The sequence below is a fragment of the Eumetopias jubatus genome, unplaced genomic scaffold (genome assembly GCF_037043125.1).
Source record: "Eumetopias jubatus isolate StellerSeaLion01/CBP00866 unplaced genomic scaffold, mEumJub1_p1.0 scaffold_6, whole genome shotgun sequence".
NCBI lineage: Eukaryota > Metazoa > Chordata > Mammalia > Carnivora > Otariidae > Eumetopias > Eumetopias jubatus.
The window spans coordinates 118,905,525-118,924,566 of NW_028274812.1; the positions used below are offsets into that span (position 1 = coordinate 118,905,525).

At 41.8% G+C, this 19,042-nt stretch overlaps 1 protein-coding gene and 1 pseudogene across 1 annotated transcript; both read left to right on the top strand.

Moving 5' to 3' along the window:
- Window positions 1-3,238: 3,238 nt before the first annotated feature.
- On the top strand, window positions 3,239-13,491 carry LOC114222083 (large ribosomal subunit protein uL24 pseudogene; annotated as a pseudogene).
- A 218-nt stretch (window positions 13,492-13,709) lies between these two features.
- Window positions 13,710-18,603, top strand: LOC114222281 (HLA class II histocompatibility antigen, DO alpha chain). Its single transcript, XM_028120758.2, has 5 exons — window positions 13,710-13,839; window positions 15,035-15,283; window positions 15,724-16,005; window positions 16,089-16,224; window positions 16,464-18,603. The coding sequence occupies exons 1-5, from the start codon at window positions 13,758-13,760 to the stop codon at window positions 16,465-16,467; spliced, it is 753 nt and encodes a 250-aa protein (XP_027976559.2). The 5' UTR covers window positions 13,710-13,757; the 3' UTR covers window positions 16,468-18,603.
- Window positions 18,604-19,042: the final 439 nt, after the last annotated feature.

Consider the following 19,042-nt stretch of genomic DNA (forward strand, 5'->3'; position numbering starts at 1 on the left):
CATCTCCTCCAGGAAGCCTTCCCTTATTTCTTTGTCTTTTCCACAGTTAGGTTCTCTCTCTTCTGTTTCTAGTATTACATCTTAAATATACCTCAGTTTTGTTGTGTTGCATGCTGGAAATATAGAAATAAATTTCATAAAGCTTTCTTAAAGCCTGGTGTAAGTTAAAATATCTTTTCACCTTTCAAGCATTGCCATAGAGAAACTTGACCTCAGGAGGTGTGGAATGTATCTTGATTGATCAATGAAAATTACCTCAACCTCCAGATAGAACATTTAACCTAAATACCAGCAGAATATATTTAAAAATATGATGCATTAATTTAAAAAAAATAGCATTTAGAGACAACAGAAGACAAGCTGGAACATTCACAAATTTGTGGAAATTAAATAAAACACTCAAACAACTAATGGATCAAAAAAGAATCACAAGGGAAATTAGAAAATACTTCAATGAGTGAAAACTAATGCACAACACACAGGACAGCATACCAGCAGTAAGGGCTGCGCTAAGGGGCAAATTTATATCTGTAAACACATTAAAAAGGCAGAAAGGGGACAGCTGGGCGGCTCAGTTGGTTAAATAGCACCGCTGCCTTCAGATCAGGTCATGATCCCAGCGTCCTGGGATCGAGCCCTGCATCGGGCTCCTTGCTCAGCGGGGATCCTGCTTCTCCCTCTGCTTGCCGCACCCCCCCCCCCGCTTGTGCTCTCTCACTCTGACTAATAAATAAATAAAATCTTAAAAAAAAAAAAAAGGAAAAAGACCTTGGGACACCCTGGTGGTTCATTTGGTTAAGTGTCTGCCTTAGGCTCACGTTATGATCCTGGAATCCTGGGATCGAGTCTTGCATGGGGCTCCCTGCTCAGCAGGGAGTCTACTTCTCCCTCTGACTCTCCCCCCTATCATGCCCTCTCTCTCATTCTCTCTCTTTCAAATAAATAAATAAAATCTTAAAAAAAAAAAGAAAAAGACCTCAAACCAATCACATACTTCACAACCTGAGGAACTAGCAAAAGAACAAACAACCCAAAGCTGGCAGATGGAAGGAAATAATAAAGATTAAAACAGAGATAAATAAAATAGGGAAGAGAAAAATATACTGAAAATAAATAAACCCAAAAGTTGCTTCTTCAAAAAGATTAACAAAATTGAGAAACCATTATATGGATTGACTGAAAAAAGAGAGAGAAGATTCAAATTGCTAGTTAGAAATGAATGGGGGTGGGGGTTGCCTGGGTGGCTCAGTCGGTTAAGCATCTGCCTTCTGCTCAGGTCATGATCTCAGGGTCCTGGAATCCAGCCCCTCGTAGGGCTCCCTGCTCAGTGAGGAGTCTGCTTCTTCCTCTCCTTCTGCCCCTCCCTCACCCTCCTCCACCGCATGCTTGCTCATTACTCTCTCTCTCTCAAATAAATAAATAAAATCTTAAAAAAAAGAGAGAATGAATTAGGGACATTTCTACTGATTCCATAGAAATAAAAAGGATTAAAAGACAGTACCATGAACAATTGGATAATTAACTAATTGGATAACCTAGATGGAATGGATAAATACCTAGAAACAGAACACCTACCTAGACTGAACCAACAAGAAATAGAAAATCGGAGTAGACCTATAACTAGTAAGGTTAAATCAGTAATTAAAAAAAAAACTTTGGACAAGGAAAAGCCCTGGAGTTGATGGTTTCACTGGTGAATTCTACTAAACGTTAAAGAACTAATACCAATACTCCTCAAACTCAAAGAACTGAAAAGGAGGGGAATACATCCTAACTTCTTCTATGACACTATTGTTGTCTCATACCAAAGCCAAACAAAGACACTACCAGAAGAGAAAACTACAGGCCAATATCCCTTATGAATATTGATGCAAAAATCCTCATCAAAATACTAGCAAACTGAATCCAGGAGCATATCAAAAGAATGCACACCAAGTAGGATTTATTCTTGGTATGTAACCATGGTTCAACATATGAAAATTAATGTTATATGTGACACTAACAGAATGGGCGAAAAAACCCAATGTTCCACTTCAATTGATGCAAAAAAGCATTTGACAAAATTTTGACACTCTTTTGTGGTGAAAACACTCAACAAACTAGGAGTAGAAGGAAACGACCCCAACATAATAAAAGACATTTTCATTTATATGAAAATCACACAGCTAATAGCATAATCAGTGATGAGAGACAGAAAGCTTTTCCTGTAATTTCAGCAACAAGGTAAGGATGCCTGCTTTAGCTGCTACTCAAAATAGCACTAGAAATTCTAGCCAGAACAATTAAACAAACTAAGGGGAAAAAAAGGACATCCAAATTGGAAAGACTAAAATTATCTCTGTTCAAAGATGCATGATTTTATAAGTACAACACCCTAAAATTCCCCCCAAAACAATAAATAAATGAATTTCACAAAGTAGCAAGGTACAAAATCCACACAAATCCAGTTGTGTTTCTAATGCAAATCAAAACCACAATGAGATATTGCCTCACACCTGTCAGAAGAGCTAGTATCAAAAAGATAAGAAATAATAGGCATTGGCGAGGATGTAAAGAAAAGGGAACCCTGCACACTATTGGCAGGAATGTGAACTGGTGCAGCCACTATGGAAAATAGTATGGAGGTTCCCCAGAAAATTAAAAACAGAAATACCATACAATCTAGCAATTCCACTTCTGGGTATTCACCCGAAGAAAATGAAAACACTAATTCAAAAAAAGATATATACACCCCGATGTTTATTGCAGTATTATTTACAATAGCCAAGATATTGAAGCAACCTAAGCCCATTGACTGATGAATGGATAAAGAAAATGTGGTATATACATAAAATGGAATATTACTCAGCTATAAAAAAGAATGAAATCTTGCCATTTGCAGCAACATGGATGGACCTAGAGGATATTATGCTAAGTGAAATAATTTACACAGAGAAAGACAAATACCATATAATTTCATCTATATGTGGAGTCTAAAAAACAAAACAAATGAATGAGCAAAACAGAAACAGACTCATAAATACAGAGCACAAACTGGTGGTTGCCAGAGGGGAAGTGGGTGAGGGGATGGGTGAAATAGATGGAAGGGAATTAAGAGGTACAAACTTCTAGTAATAAAATAAGTAAGTCATGGGGAGGTAAACTACAGCATAGGGAATATAGTCGATATTGCAATAACTGTATGGTGACAGACTTATCATGCTGGTCATTTACTGATGTATATAAACGTTGAATCACTATGTTGTACAGCTGAAATGAATACAATATTGTAAATATATATATATACTATACTTCAATAAAAAATCAGTTGTGTTTATATACACTAACAATGAACAATCCAACAAATAAAACAATTCTATTAACAATAGCATCAAAAAGAATAAAATTCTTAGGAATTAACCTAACCAAGGAGGTGAATGTTGTATGCACTGAAAACCAAAAAGACATTGCTGAGCCTTTTGCGGCCATTGCTGAAGTGCCAGCAGCCAAAATGAAGTTCAATCTTTGTGACTTCTCACCAGAGCAAGAATCATAAAAGGCATCTCAATGCACCTTCCCGCGTTCTCAAGAAAATTATGTCTTCCCCTCTTTCCAAAGAGCTGAGACGGAAGTACAACATTTGATCCATGCCCATCTGAAAGGATGATGAAGTACAGGTTGTGTGAGGACACTACAAAGGCAAGCAGATTGGCAAAGTTGTCCAGGTTTACAGAAGGAATATGTCATCTACATTGAGCGAGTACAGCAAGAGAAGGCGAATGGCACAACTGTCCATGTGGGCATTCACCCTAGCAAGGTGGGTATCACTAGACCACAAAAGATGGCCAAAAGATCCTTGAACATAAGGCCAAATCTCGCCAAGTAGGAAAGGAAAAGGGCAAATATAAGGAAGAAACAATTGAGACGATGCAGGAATTAAGTAATCTTATATATGATTGTTCTATCCTATGCGGGAAAAAGATAAAAAAAACATTGCTGAAAGAAGTTAAAGAAGATGTAAATAAATGGAAAGACATTCCATGTTCATGGATTGGAGGACTTATTATTATTAAAATGTCAATATTATCCAGAGCAATCTACAGACTCAGTGCAATCCTTATCAAAATCCTAATTTTTTTTTTGCAGGAATAGAATTATACATCCTGAAATTCATATGGAATCTCAAGGGGTCCCCAAATGCCAAAACAATCTTAAAAAAGAGGAAAAGAGTTGGAGGTGTCACACTTACTCATTTCAAAACTTACCACAAAGCTATAGTAATCGAAACAGTATGGAACTGTCATAAAGACAGACACTAAGACCAATGGAATAAAATAGAGAACCCCCAAATAAACTCTTGCCTATATAGTCAATGATTTTCAACAAGATTGGCAAGATCATTCAATGGGAGAAAGGACAGACTTTTCAACAAAGGGTGCTGGGAAAAAGCCACCCACATGCAAAAGGATGGTGTTGGACTCTTACCATATACAAAATTAACTCAAAATGGATCAAAGATTTAAAGATAGAAACTAAAACTATAAAAGATTACTATTTTAAATACATAGTGCTGGAAGCTGCTTTCATGTTCTAGAAATGTAATTGATCTCAAGGAGAAAATTGACCTTTGATTTAGGAAAACATATTAACGTGCTTTTTCATTATGAGAGAAATACTCAAAGTTAGTAGGGGCAGGTGGAAGTCACATGTCTCTGTGAAACAAATAGGGATAATATTTTATTATAAAATTTTAATGTACTGAAGGTCTTAATATTTTCTTTTTCACACATCTTTGAATGTGATCTTATGCCTATTCATCCAGAGATACTCATTGTCTTTTTTTACGTTTTATTAATTTATTTTTTTATTTTTATTATGTTAATCACCATACATTACATCATTAGTTTTTGATGTAGCGATCCATGATTCATTGTTTGCATATAACACCCAGTGCTCCTTGCAACATGTGCCCTCCTTAAAACCCATCACCAGGCTAGCCCATCCCTATACCCCCCTCTCCTCTGAAACCCTCAGTTTGTTTCCCGGATTCCGTAGTCTCTCATGGTTCATCTTTCCCTCCGATATCCCCCCCCACTTTAGTTTTCCCTTCCTTTTCCTAATGTCCTTCTGTTGTTCCTTATGTTCCACATATAAGTGAAACCATATGATAATTGTCTTTCTCTGCTTGGCTTATTTCACTTAGCATAATCCCCTCCAGTTCCATCCATGGTGATTCAAATGGTGGGTATTCATCCTTTCTGATGGCTGAGTAATATTTCATTGTATATATGGACCACATCTTCTTTATCCATTCATCTGTTGAAGGGCATCTCTGCTCCTTCCACCACTGTGGACATTGGGGTGCATGTGCCCCTTCTTTTCACTACATCTGTATCTTTGGGGTAAATACCCAGTAGTGCAATTGCTGTGTCAGAGGGTAGCTCTACTTTTAACTTTTTGAGGAACCTCCACACTGTTTTCCAGAGTGGCTATAGCAACTTGCATTCCCACCAACAGTGTAAGAGGGTTCCACTTTCTCCACATCTTCTCCAACATTTGTTGTTTCCTGCCTAGTTAATTTTTGCCATTCTGACTGGTGTGAGGTGGTATCTCAATGTGGTTTTGATTTGAATTTCCCTAATGGCTAATGATGTTGAACATTTTTTCATATGTCTGTTAGCCATTGGTATGTCTTCTTTGGAGAGAGATACTCATTGTCTTGGGGAACATGTGGATTTTTATCACAGAACTTCAAAGAGAAACAATTCCAAAACAGAATATTGACAGATAGAGCAAAGTCATAGTCTTGAAAGTCAGACATTGGTAAGAGAAAAAGAGGTTTCTGAAATTCTTGGTTTTAGAATTTCAGGTTTGGCTTGGTTTTTAGAGTATCTTGCTGAGTGTGCATTTTAGGCTGGGACCATCTTCTTTTGTAGGTGAGTATTAACTGGCCAGTTCTGGGGTTCTGAGATCTTAAAAACATCAAAACTCTCCTTTTTCATCCTTCTACTACCTCTACAGAGGTCTAGAACCTATAGGATCCTGTGTGGTTGTTTGGACCTACCCATACATGTTCTAGAATTCCAGGGACTGCCTTGTCCCTACTTTGTTAAAGACATTGTCTCTGGTTACTTTTCTTTGCTATCCCAATTGATCTGTTTTTGTGGGGACACTTGGGGCAATTAAAAAACTCTACAGCCATTATCATCTTCTTGTATTCATAACATTTGTCAAACTGATCATTACTTTAAAAGCTAATATGAAGACAAAAGGAAAACTAATTAACTAAAATTAAAAAAAACTTCAAATGTTGTAAAACCACTTAATTCAATATATAAAGTGACAAAAACTTTATAAAGAATCAAGTTTTTGATAAATTAATAAAATAAGAAAACTGTGATTTGGTGAATTAATTTCTGATTGGTTGGCCATTTGGTGAGTTTATTTTTATTTTTATATTATAAAAATTTTTAAAGATTTTATTTTTAAGTAATCTCTACACCCAACATGGGGCTGAAACTTACAACCCTGAGATCAAGTGTCAGATGCTCTACCAACTGAGCCAGCCAGGTGCCCCTGTGAATTGATTTTTAGAGAGTTGATTTTCAGTAAATTGATTTTCAAGGTAGTCATGGAGGGTAGAATTGGCCTGGATTCAAGGGCCACACAAGCCCAGGATCAGGTGGCACATACATCAAGATCTAAGGGATATGCAGCAAGAGCCACACTGTGCTGGGGCCCATCAGTGGGGAAGGTGGCCGAGCTCTGTTGCCTTTGCCAAGGAGAATTGATCACCAATTAGACTAGCCACAGAAACTTTGATAATGGAGGGAGAGAGGGCAGAGGCCAATGATCAATGTGATACTGAAAGTACAGAACCATCAGAAAAGAGAAAAATGCCACCCAGACACAGCTTCCCACAGTCATAATGTTATACAAACTTACCTTCTGTTCCAGGATGTCATTCGAGAAAGAGGGAAGGAGAAGGGGAAAGAGGAGAAACCCTGAAAGACTTGGCCTTTCCCAAAGGAGAGATGAATCTTTTCCAAAATATCTCTTTTAAATGTGAAGAGTTGCATCTATACCTTTAAAAGCCTGGTTTGGGGTTTTCCTACCATCATTTGGAATTGTTGCTCCAGAGTATAATGAGACCAGTCATATATATATATTTAAAAAGTTACTTTTTTCACATATGAGTTTTAATTTTTATATTTCAAACTACAGATATAAAGGAAGAGTGATTTTAGTATATGTGCTGCTAAAGTGAGAACAAAGAGTGATTTTAGCTTAAAATTTTTAATTTGTTCCCAGGAGATAAGAGGTCTGGGATTTAGAGAAGTCAGAATATGGGAGGAGAAAGTTCTAGGGGAAGCAAGCAGCTTCCAGCAACATGACAGAAGTTCAGAGCCTGAAAACATGGCCAATAAGACACCTGCTATGAGAGCAGCCTCAGAGTGGCTGAAACAGTGTGCCCGGAGTGGGAGGTTGGAGCAAGAGATTATCAAGCACCTGGCATATGGAAACACAAGTTTGTATCACTTCTCTGTCCAGGAAATTCTGAAGAGAGAACTAGACCACTTGAATTCATGAAATTATCTGGGTTGGAACTATTTAATTAATTACTAAGTAAGGATCACCCCAGAAAGTTGAAGACCATATGAACATTCATATTGCACAGTAATATAATGGCTTTGATTCTTCTTTCTTTTCACATCATAATTAGCTGTTTATAGACCTCCTGATAAATTGAAAGATCTGGGATGGCAGGAACCATAATTGTGGTCCCAGAGCCTAGCACAGTGCCTGAAGCAAAATAGACTAAAAGTAGTTAAATACGTATATACATACAGAAAATAGATCTAAGGTCCAGAATTGAAACAGTGAAAGGTAAGATCGCCCTCTGGTGGAATGTTTAGGTGGTCACAGGCCCACCCCCCAAACCTGGGCCCCGCCCCTGGCAAGCCGACTGCTAAATTGAAGAATCAAAGAAAAGGATTGAATGGTTAATTGGTAGCCAACCAAGAGCAACCAGAGCAGAACTGTCCAATAGAAATGTAATGAGAGTTACATATTCAATATCAAATTTTCTAGTAGCCACTTTAAAAAAGTAATGAGTCCACAATAGCCAAACTGTGGAAAGAGCCAAGATGTCCATCGACAGATGAATGGATAAAGAAGATGTGGTATATATACACAATGGAATATTACGCAGCCATCAAAAGGAATGAGATCTTGCCATTCGCAACGACGTGGATGGAACTGGAGGGTGTTATGCTGAGTGAAATCAGTCAATCAGAGAAAGACATGGTTATCATATGACCTCACTGATATGAGGAATTCTTAATCTCAGGAAACAAACTGAGGGTTGCTGGAGTGGTGGGGGGGTGGGAGGGATGGGGTGGCTGGGTGATAGACATTGGGGAGGGTATGTGCTATGGTGAGCGCTGTGAATTGTGCAAGACTGTTGACTCACAGATCTGTACTTCTGAAACAAATAATGCAATATATGTTAAAAAAAAAAAAGAAGATAGCAAGAGGGGAAGAGTGAAGGGGAGTAAATCGGAGGGGGAGACGAACCAGGAGAGACGATGGACTCTGAAAAACAAACTGAGGGTTCTAGAGGGCAGAGGGGTGGGGGGATGGGTTAGCCTGGTGATGGGTATTAAAGAGGGCACGTTCTGCGTGGAGCACTGGGTGTTATGCACAAACAATGAATCATGGAACACAGCATCAAAAACTAATGATGTAATGTATGGTGATTAACATAACAAAAAAATTTAAAGAAAAAAATAAAAAAGTAATAAACAGTGAAATTAATAATATATTTTAAAAACTCAACATACCCAAAATATTACCAATTAACCATCAATCAATATAAAAACTATTAAGATTATATATATTTGTATATATAATTTTAAATATATATAATACATATATTTTTTACAAAGTCTTCGAAATCTAGTGGTTTTCTACTTACAGTATATCTCAGGACTGGCCATATTACAAGTGGTCAATGGCCACCTGTGGCAGGTGGTGACTGTATTGGACGGCCCGGTCCTAGGAGGAAGGGGCCTTGTCCTGTTCTTTTCTGTGTCCCCAGGACATAGTAGGTGTTTCATAAATATGTGTTGAATGAATAATATGTCCTAACATCTACCTCAACTTATGCTCCAGAGAACATGGTGGATACAACTACATTTATCTCAAAGTCAGTGTTTTAGACAATTTAGAGTAACTGAATTTATGTCATATTCAAAGAGCAGGCACTTGACTCAACAATCTGTTGAGCCCGTACTTATTTTCAGTATTTGTTTCCAGGACTGGAATGTCTCTCCCTAGAACCACTGGTATTCACTTCATTGATTTTTTTTTTTTTAGATTTATTTATTTATTTGAGAGAGAGAAAGAGGGAGAGAGCGCTCAAAGGCACACGCGGGAGTGGCGGGGAGGGGCGGGGGAGGGGCAGGGGGAGTGGTGAGGGGTGGGGGAGGGAGAGAGTCCCAAGCAAACTCAGCACTGAGCACAGAGCCCAATGCGGGGCTCTATCTCACCACCCTGAGATCAGACCTGAGTGGAAACCAAGAGTCAGAGGCTTAACTGACTGCGCTGCTCGGGCGCCCCCACTTCATTGATTTTTATTTGTTATCATCTATTTATTTATTTGAAAAGTGTTTATTTAATACTGTGCTAGCATCCGGAGGAGAGATGGGATTACATAACAAAGAGTCAATGAACTACGACCCCTTAGTATTTCTATATAGGGGGGATGTAGTTCATACATAAATGTTATAGGGAAATAACGGACAGACCTGCTTCCTGTCAGGATAAATTAACATGTGTTCTTGGTTCCCAACTGAAAAACCACCCAGGAGAAGCGTGGAGGGAAACTCCGGGGGATTCCCTAGAGACTGTCAGTTGTTTTAGCGTGGCTTGCTCGCTGTGAGATTTATTAAAGGTAGTCTGCTCTTGCTTCTCCCTGGTGTTGCCCTTGACCAATTATTGCCTGCCCCATAATGCAAAAAACAGGGGCAAGATCCTGATTGCTCATGCAGCGGTAGAGGGTTGGGGAGAAAGTCTAGGTTGAAATCCCTGCTGGAGCGGGGAGGGTAGAGAACAATAGATGCACCTGAGGCTGGGGTCATTCACTCTTCCACACTCCGTCTACCCTGGGGCTGACTCAGAGAGAGGCCCGGCCCCTCCCGGGGCTCCGTAGCCCAAAACCCTGACCTGAGCTGTCACCAGTAAGGTGACACCAAAACGGTGGTAACTGGTTTTGTGCTGTCCTAGAACTTGGGCCCTTCCCTCTCTTTATACTGACGTAGATGGGCACCCAAAGGCCAAAATTATAACTCCCTCCCTTTGGGGAATTGCACACCTTGAAAGAAAAACAAAAAATAGGTCCATATGTGTCCTTAAAGAAGTATCAGAAAGTATAGAATAGCCTCTTAAAATGAGCATGAAAAATGCATTAAAAAATAAGAAAAGCTATTATAATATGAAAAAAGATAAGGAATACAGAGAAAGCTATATAGAAGTTCTAGGCATGAAAAAATATGAAAGTCAAAATAAAAATCCCACTAATGGGAATAAATAATGGGAGAGATACAACAGAAAAACAAATGAGTCAGTGGGAGGACTACACTGAAGAACTCTCCTAGAGTAAAAGATATAAGAAGGAAGAAGTTGAAATAGAGAAGTCAAAAGAGACTGGGGAGAGAAATGCCCGAATAGGGATAATAGGAATTTCACAAAGAGAAAAAAAATTAAAACAGAGTGGAGGAAAGATTTACAGAAATAAAGAGGTGAATTCCCAGAATGAAAATATACAGGGGATCCATAATGTCCTATAGCAAGAGAAGGAAAAACCCATTTTAGATACAATATTTACAAATTGTAAATTTAGATACAAATTTAAATGTAAATTTACATAAAAATTTAGATACAAATTTCGAAGATCAAAGGCAATGAGAAAATTCTAAGATTCCAGAGAGAGAGAATGATATCAGATTTTCTAACTACAACACTGGATGCAATAAGACATTTGGATGATATTCTTGAAAATATTAAAGAGAAAAAATCCTTGGCGGGGTGGGGCCGCAGGCACTCCCTGGAGCCTGAGGCCACCACACCTGAGCCCAGCGAGAACGCCAAGGGCAGGGCTCTTTTTAATTTTATTCTAGCCCTTTACTCCCAGGAATTTTAGATGTTGAAAACATTCCCTATGCGTAGGATTCGATATTGTGTAGTTCATTAGGCTTTGTTGTGGCTGGCCTTGGACATTTTTTGTTAACTAGCGGAATGAGATCATGTGATATTGGAGTCAGAGGATTTATCTTGGTGACTTGAAGATGCTGGTTCCACTGTGGGTATAATTATGCAAAGCTAAGATGCCAGGAAAGAATTGCCAGAAAAGGAATTAAAAATCAGATTTTACATGAAAGCACCCACCTTGATCCTGAAAGAAAACAAACCAAGGGCAACAGTGGCAACTGAACAGGCGTCAAGCACAGAAAACCCAAATACCACTCAGTGTGTGTTAGTTGTAGAAAAGAAAGAAAGAAGGAAAGAAAGAAGGAAGGAAAGAAAGAAAGAAAGAAAGAAAGAAGGAAGGAAGGAAAGAAGGAAGGAAGATAAAACATTTAAACTTAGAATTTATTTATTTATTAAATATTGTATGTATCTATTTGAGAGAGAGGGAGATTAGGGGGAGGAGCAGAGGGGGAGGGAATGAGAATCTCAAGCAGGCTCCGTGCTGAGTGTGGGCACGATGCAGGCAGGGCTCAATCCCAGGACTGTGAGATCATGACCTGAGCTGAAAAGCAAGAATTGGACACTTAACCGACTGAGCCACCCAGGAGTCCCTAAACATAGAAATTAATACATAACTAAACATTATTCAAAAGTGACGCTATAACAGAAATATTCTCAAGTATACAAAGCTTCAGAAGATTTGCTACAAAATACTCAACACATTTTTGGAAGAAGTATTCCAATAAGAGAAAAAAATGTCAGGAGGTGCCAAAAAGGAGGAGAAGTAAAGTTGATCAAACACCTTGGTGAAGAAGAGAGGAAGTATATGAATAATTTGAAAGCACGCTAAAGTTCTTACCTGGTTAGAGGGAAGATCGGTAACATATAGACAACACTTTTTTTTTTTTAAGACGATGAAGGAAAGGAAACTTAAAAAACAGAAATATTGAAATAAATAAAATATTAGAAACAAGTTCAAATATGTCAATAATCACAATAAGTAGAGCTGGGATGGGGCAAAGATAGTGCTGTGTGCTCACCAGACCACTACATCTTCCTGAACACACACCTAAAATACATTTTTCCGGCCCTGTTGTACTCAGGCAGCATCATTGTTTAATTCCTGTGGATGGAATGTGGGTAGAAATGGCATGTGGTTTCTGGTCCAAAGCTGTAAGATCTTCTTAAGAACCTTCCGCAGGCTCTCTCTTGTCTGCAAGGCTGGTAGCATAGTTCTTTTCAGTTGCAGTGGTGCTCACTTAGGGAGTGTGCTACTAACCCAGGTCTCCTGGTCCTACCCTTGAAAAGGCTACTTTAACTCAGGTCAGGATGGAACCGAGGAATCTGTATTTTTTTAAATTAAATTAATTAATTAATTTTTTAAGAAAGGGAGAGAAGTGGGAGGGGCAGAGGGAGAGAGAGAGAATCTCCAGCAGGCTCTGCACTCAGCATGACTCAAGGCTTGATCTCGTGACCCTGCGATCATGACTGGAGCCAAAATCAGGTCAGATGCTTAACCGACTGAGCCACCCAGGTGCCCCAGGAATCTGTATTTTTAACAAACTCCCCAGGTGATTCTTCTGTGTAGCCAGGTTTAAAACCATCAATTCAGATGATGTCCTACTTCCCTTCCAAGCTGAAAATCATTTATTTCATGATCTTTCAGAAATTGTTTTCAGATATTTGGTTAGATTTTCCTTATCTGGAGAGATGGTTAGCTTTATATATATTTTTCATATTGGACCAAATTCTGCCCATGCCTCCCATTGGCTGAGTCCAACCAGAAGCCGGAGGGAAAGGAGATGCTGTCCACATGGGTTAGCCTGCAAGGAGCATGGAGAAGGGTGCCCAGGGGGCCTGGAGGGACAAATAGATATTATCCAGCACCCTCTGCCCTCCTTAGAACAGTCCGCTAAGGCTCCTTACAGTTCTTCCTTATTCTAAACATCTCTTGACAATTACACATTTTTTTCTCACACAATGAAATAAAGTAATATTTTCCAAAGTGATTTAAAGGTTTAAAGGATTTTAATTCTACTGTGTATCCACGATCTCCTTTTTAAAGTTTCTCAGTACAGTTTATATTATTTTTTGGCTCCAAATTTGTCTGTAGAAACTTACAGGGAGACTGGGATTCTCTCCACCACAGATCAAAATAGAGGCTTTGTTTGAGCTTAGTTGTGTGGTTCTCTGATGGCCTTTTCTCTCCCTTCAGGGGAACTCTTCTTGGAGTTTGTAGTAATGGTTGATTTAAGCCCCTGACACCTCCCACACGGAAACCTCCTTTTGACTCTCCTGTGGGACCAGGCCTCCCTGGTGCAATGAGGGCCCAGGGCATCCTAACACCGTCTACCTAGGCTCCTTACTACTTTACCCGGCAACAGCTACGTAAACTCAGAGAATGTCTCTGATTGGCTGAATACAGCAGGGGTCTTCCCCCATCCCAGAGTCGGTTTCCTTCCTCTTTCCTTTACCTTCAAAGGCGGGCGGCCCCACACCCAGAATTACTCGGTTAAAGCACCAGGGCAATGGTCCTCAGTGGGGGGCTAGTCCTGGGACTCCACACCTTGATGAGCCTCCTGAGCCCCCACGAAACTGGGGCCATCAAGGGTGAGTGCGGAGGGGGATTGGGTGAGGAGAGATTTAGGGTTACACGAGAGACAGTAGAGAACATAGATTGTTCTTCTCTGCTTCATGGGCAACTTCCTTTACTAAGAGAGCCCCATTCTCTCTCACGTCTATCACGTCCATTGCGGACCTAAAATATACAAGTGCAGCCTTGGCCAGCCATGCCGGCTACAGATTCAAACTCTTTCAGGTTCAGGTGCCTCCTCAACTCATTCCTTCTTTCTGAGACCCAAACCTCCATCCTCCTGCTGCCCAGCACAGTGATTTCTCTGCCACTTCCTGGCTTGGAGTGTGCCCATTCAAGTCCAGTTTTATTGCGGTATTTACCACCATGTGGATAGTTAACTGTTCATCTGTCTTTAGCCTGCTCTAGACATGAGCTTCTTGTGTGAGGGATCTAGAACGGGTTTATCTGTATTTCCCTGGGGCCTGGCATGGTGCTGGGCACATAGTAGTCCCTTAATGGCTGTTGAACTTATAATTTCATAGAATTCGAAAGGTCACTTACCAATTAAAGTCTAACCCAAATTTCCAAAAAAATGAGCCTCAGTTATGAAAAGAGACACATTTGATCATAATCTGAGGTGAAAGAATTGGGGCATAAACTTGACTTGAACTTTGGGCTCCTTTTCCAGTGCTCTCTGCCATACCTCAGGCTGCCTTTCCTATCTGCTTGGTCTCTGTCACAGATCTTAATGCTTACTTCTGTCAGCCGTCACCTATCCTCCCCTCGTGCCCACCTACACTGTGTCTCTGTGCCCCAGGTTCCACTTATGCTCCCGTCCTTAATCATCTTCCCCCATCCCAGCCCCTCATACCACTCATCTCACACACAGGACCTCAGAGCACAGCTAGAGCTGATGATCATGGCTACCACTTAACTTTGGGGATCCCAAGCATGATTTTAGGCAGCCTCTCTTCTTCCTGACCTGGTATACCAGATTGCACTCATGTCTCTGTTCCTGCCAGTGTAGGGCCTGTGCCTGTTTCCCTCTGTCCTCTCCCTTCTACCCCCCAGCAACCCTTCCACTGTCCAAGGACCAGCTCAACAAGTCAACTCTGTCCCCACGGAGAACCCAGGATGGGGCATAGGCTCAGAGATTCAACATATCACATGCTTTCGATGAGATTGATACATTTTCTTTTCTGTCTCTGATCCTGAACTCACCCAATACAGCTGATCACATGGGCTCCTATGGACCAGCCTTCTACCAATCCTATGGTGCCTCGGGTCAGTTTGCCCATGAATTTGATGGGGAACAGCTGTTCTCTGTGGAACTGAAGAAGAGGGAGGCCGTGTGGCGTTTGCCTGAGTTTGGCAACTTGGCCCACTTCGACCCACAGAATGGACTGGCCAGCATCGCGGTGATCAAAGCCCATCTGGATGTCTTGGTGGAACGCTCCAACCGCACCAGAGCCACCACCGGTACCCTCCTCTCCTCACTCCCTCCCCTGTGTTAGGCAGGAGGGGCCCAGAGAAGCTTCTTCCCACCTCACAGGCCTCCATCTACTCTGGCACACCTTTCTCTCAGCCTCTGTGACCACTGTATTCAGCCCCTTTCTTTTCCAGGAGGCTCAAGATCTTCCCAGACCCCTTCAGCACCCTCTTCCTCCTCTTCCCTCTTGAGGACTGGCCCTTCCACCTTGATGCCCCCTCACGGACCTGTCAGATACAGGAGCCCCTGGTGCCCCCACTCCCCCTGTCAGCCTCTTCATCTGCCCCCTCCCCCTGCCCCCGCCTGTTACATCCCAGAGCATCCCCCGCCTGCAAATGGCTAGATAGAAGGAAACGTCCCACAATCCCAGTCCTAATCAGGCCCAGCTGCAGGGATGAGCCTTTGGGATTCAGGGCCTCATTCTTCCTAGTGCCTCCGAGAGTGACTGTACTCCCCAAGTTTCGAGTGGAGCCGGGCCAGCCCAACGTCCTCATCTGCATTGTGGACAACATCTTCCCTCCTGTGATCAATATCACCTGGCTGCGCAACGGTCAAATAATCAGCGAGGGGGTGGCCCAGACCAGCTTCTATTCCCAGCCTGACCATCTGTTCCGCAAGTTCTGCTACCTGACCTTCGTGCCCTCTGCAGACGACATGTATGACTGCAAGGTGGAGCACTGGGGCCTGGATGAGCCGCTCCTCAAGCACTGGGGTAGGAGCCTCTCCCCAACTCACTCTCCACAGACCCATGTTTCCTTTCACTGGACCTCCCTGACCCTTTCTCTCTCCCCCAAGAGCCCCAGGTGCCTATCCCAGTGCCAGACACCACCGAGACTCTGATCTGTGCTGTCGGCCTGGCTCTCGGCCTGGTGGGCTTCCTTGTGGGCACCATCCTCATCATCAGAGGCACATGCTTGTCCAGAGCCCGCAGGTACAGAGGCCCCAGGCATCTGGGGGCAGGAGAGTGGGTGGCTCTGAACAGGATGGGGTGGAGGATCATTCTTTGGGGAGCACTGGGGTCAGGGAAGGGTGACATAGACAAGTAGCAGGCAGAGAATAGAAGAGCAGAGGTGATGAGGGGGTGAGGTTTTGGGAAGGTGGGCGATCAGAGATAGGATCCCAGCAATGTGAGCTTGAACAACCTTGTTCATATGCTTTTTACCACTTTAGGTAATGAACCTTCTAAGAAAGAAAGATTGTGGGAGACGCTGTATGGATTCATGGCAAGTTTCTGACAGCCCTTGCATACTCAGTGCCTCAGTCTACTAAGTATATCCCTACTGCGCTGACTTTGGATGGGATCAAACCCTGTGCTATAGGTCTCCTCTTTTAGACCTGGTACTCATCGCAGGACTTGTGGGGCAGCAACTAGCTCCCCTTCTCACCCCCAACACACACATACCCTTTTCTTGCTCTACCCAAAGCTCTGGCTAGCAGCAGTAAATGGTGTTTGTACTGTATCCTTCCTATAAGGTCCTGGCCAATTTTCCCAGGGTGTGAGGGATGCTAGGAACCTAGAAGAGGGGATTCCAGGTGATGACCATTGAGCAGGACCATTTCATACTGGGGACTGGCAGCCATCGTCAGGCCAATTCAGTTATGTCTTGTTCCATTTGAGTCATCCATTGTGTGTTAGTTGTGAATGGGCCATTTCACAACGACTTCTTGAAATTTACTTACTGAATTCAGATTTGCCCCCAAAGGAGTTTTCAAGAGCGGAAACGTTCGTGGGAATTCTGCTCTTGTCCCGATTTACTCTGTAATGAAGAAGCCATACATATCCAGCCATGATTTACAATGTCATCTCCTTTTTCTACATCCCCTAGAGTCCCAGGCATGACAAAGAGAGGTCCAAGGCTTAGATAAGAGGCTTATTTCCTGGGACGCCCGGGTGGCTCAGTAGGTTGAACATCTGCCTTTGGCTTGGGTCATGATCCCGGGGTCCTGGGATTGAGTCCTGCATCTGGCTCCTTGCTTCACGGAGAGCCTGCTTCTCCCTCTACCTGCCTCTCCCCCCACTTGTGCGTGCTCTCTCTCTCTCTCTCTGTGTCTCTCTCTCTGACAAATAAATAAAATTAAAAAAAATCTCAAAAAAAAAAAAAAAAGAGAGGGTTACTTCCTTAACCTGGGGTCAGTCGTATCAGTAGAAGACCTGGTCACAGTTTTAGAGAGAGTTCAGGTGGATATCTCTTAGTGGTTTCCAAACTGAAATGTACATGAGAATCACTTGGGAGCCTTTAAAAAAGTACAGGCTTCACCCAGATCTACTGAATTAGAACCTTGAGGGGTGGGGAGAGTGGTAGCAGTCTGCAATTTTTAACGAGCTCCAGATGATGCTGACGCAGCCATCCTGGACTTAGACTATGGTCTGATAACTGGGACCCACTGACAGAGCCTGATGCTATTGGAAGAAGGGGGATCCCTGAGGTTGGAGGTGGTCCAGGAAGGCTTTCTGGAGAACCTGGGTCTTTTAGGCATAAAAGTTGAGGAAGATACAAGTAAGTAGGGGCAAAATGGGATTTGGCACTGTGAGAATTTGGTCCTAGAGAAGAAGGAAACCAAGAGATCATGAAGACACTGTAGATTTCCCAAGGGAGAATAAGTTGAAAGAATGGCCAGAGGACCCTGTTGGAAGTGGGGGAGGATTGTCCTAGTCAAGGCTTTTGTTTGCCAGTAACAGAAACCCTCTTAAGATGATCACAGATATAAGGAGAGGATATTTACAATAAAGACATAGGAGTGGTGCCCTGAACCCAAGGGTGGGTTTTAGCCAAGCCTTACAGGGAACAGAATGCAGAACTGAAAAGCCAGTAGAATCTAGAACAGCATTTCTTGCTCTCTCTCTGGGCCATATGGCCTGTGTTGTCCCTCTGCATGTTAGCTGCATTAACCATATTATTCTGCCTCTGAGGACTATCCTTTTCAGCTAACACGTCCACCTGCAGCTCCTGATTTTGTGATCACCTCAGCTCTACCCACCACCAACACTATTTCCCAATCACAATTTTAAATTCTTGGAAAAACAAATGAATGCCCAAACTTGGGGCAGGTGTCCATCCCAGTCTGATGTACCATGACCAGAGGCACAAGATCCACGGTACAAACTCCTCTGAGGAGAGGGGTTGGATCATTCTCAGAGAAAGAAGAATGGGTTCATTCTCAGAAGACACCTCAAGCTATGTTTGTCCCCAACATGCCCTGATCTCTGCTGATCTTTTGCTTAAAAGTTAACTTGATCATCCTTGGAAAAGATCCTTCTCTGATCTCTGTCCTAATGTTAAATAAGGTCATTAAAAGTGTTTTCTTTTGACCAGAAGTGTTTTTTTTTCACTATGCATATATTACGCAGAAGTCACTGGAACTTCTAGGAACAATTCAAAATCTTTTAGATTTATGTATCTACCTTCAAAATCACATTTTTCTTCTAGTTTCAAGCAAGCAGTCTCCCATTTAAAAAATTGTCCTCCTATATTCTTTTCTTTTTTTAAACTTTATTTAATTTTTTAGTTAACATACAATGCAATACTGGTTTCTGGAATAGAATTCAGTGATTCATCACTTACATACAACACCCAGTGCTCATCACAAGTGCCCTCCTTAATACTCATCACCCATCTAGTCCATCCCCCACGAACCTCCCTCCATCAACCCTCAGTTTGTTCTCTATCATTAAGAGTCACTTAGGTGGGCACCTGGATGGCTCAGTTGGTTAAGCGTCTGCCTTGTGTTAATTTTAGCCATTCTGACAG

What these genes read in the sequence shown, in the direction of transcription:
- LOC114222281 (XM_028120758.2), top strand. Translation starts at nt 13,758, where the DNA reads ATGGTCCTCAGTGGGGGGCTAGTCCTGGGACTCCACACCTTGATGAGC. An exon ending in CCGCACCAGAGCCACCACCG is followed by an intron (nt 15,284 to 15,723) that starts GTACCCTCCTCT and finishes CATTCTTCCTAG; the next exon opens with TGCCTCCGAGAGTGACTGTA. An exon ending in GCCGCTCCTCAAGCACTGGG is followed by an intron (nt 16,006 to 16,088) that starts GTAGGAGCCTCT and finishes CTCTCCCCCAAG; the next exon opens with AGCCCCAGGTGCCTATCCCA.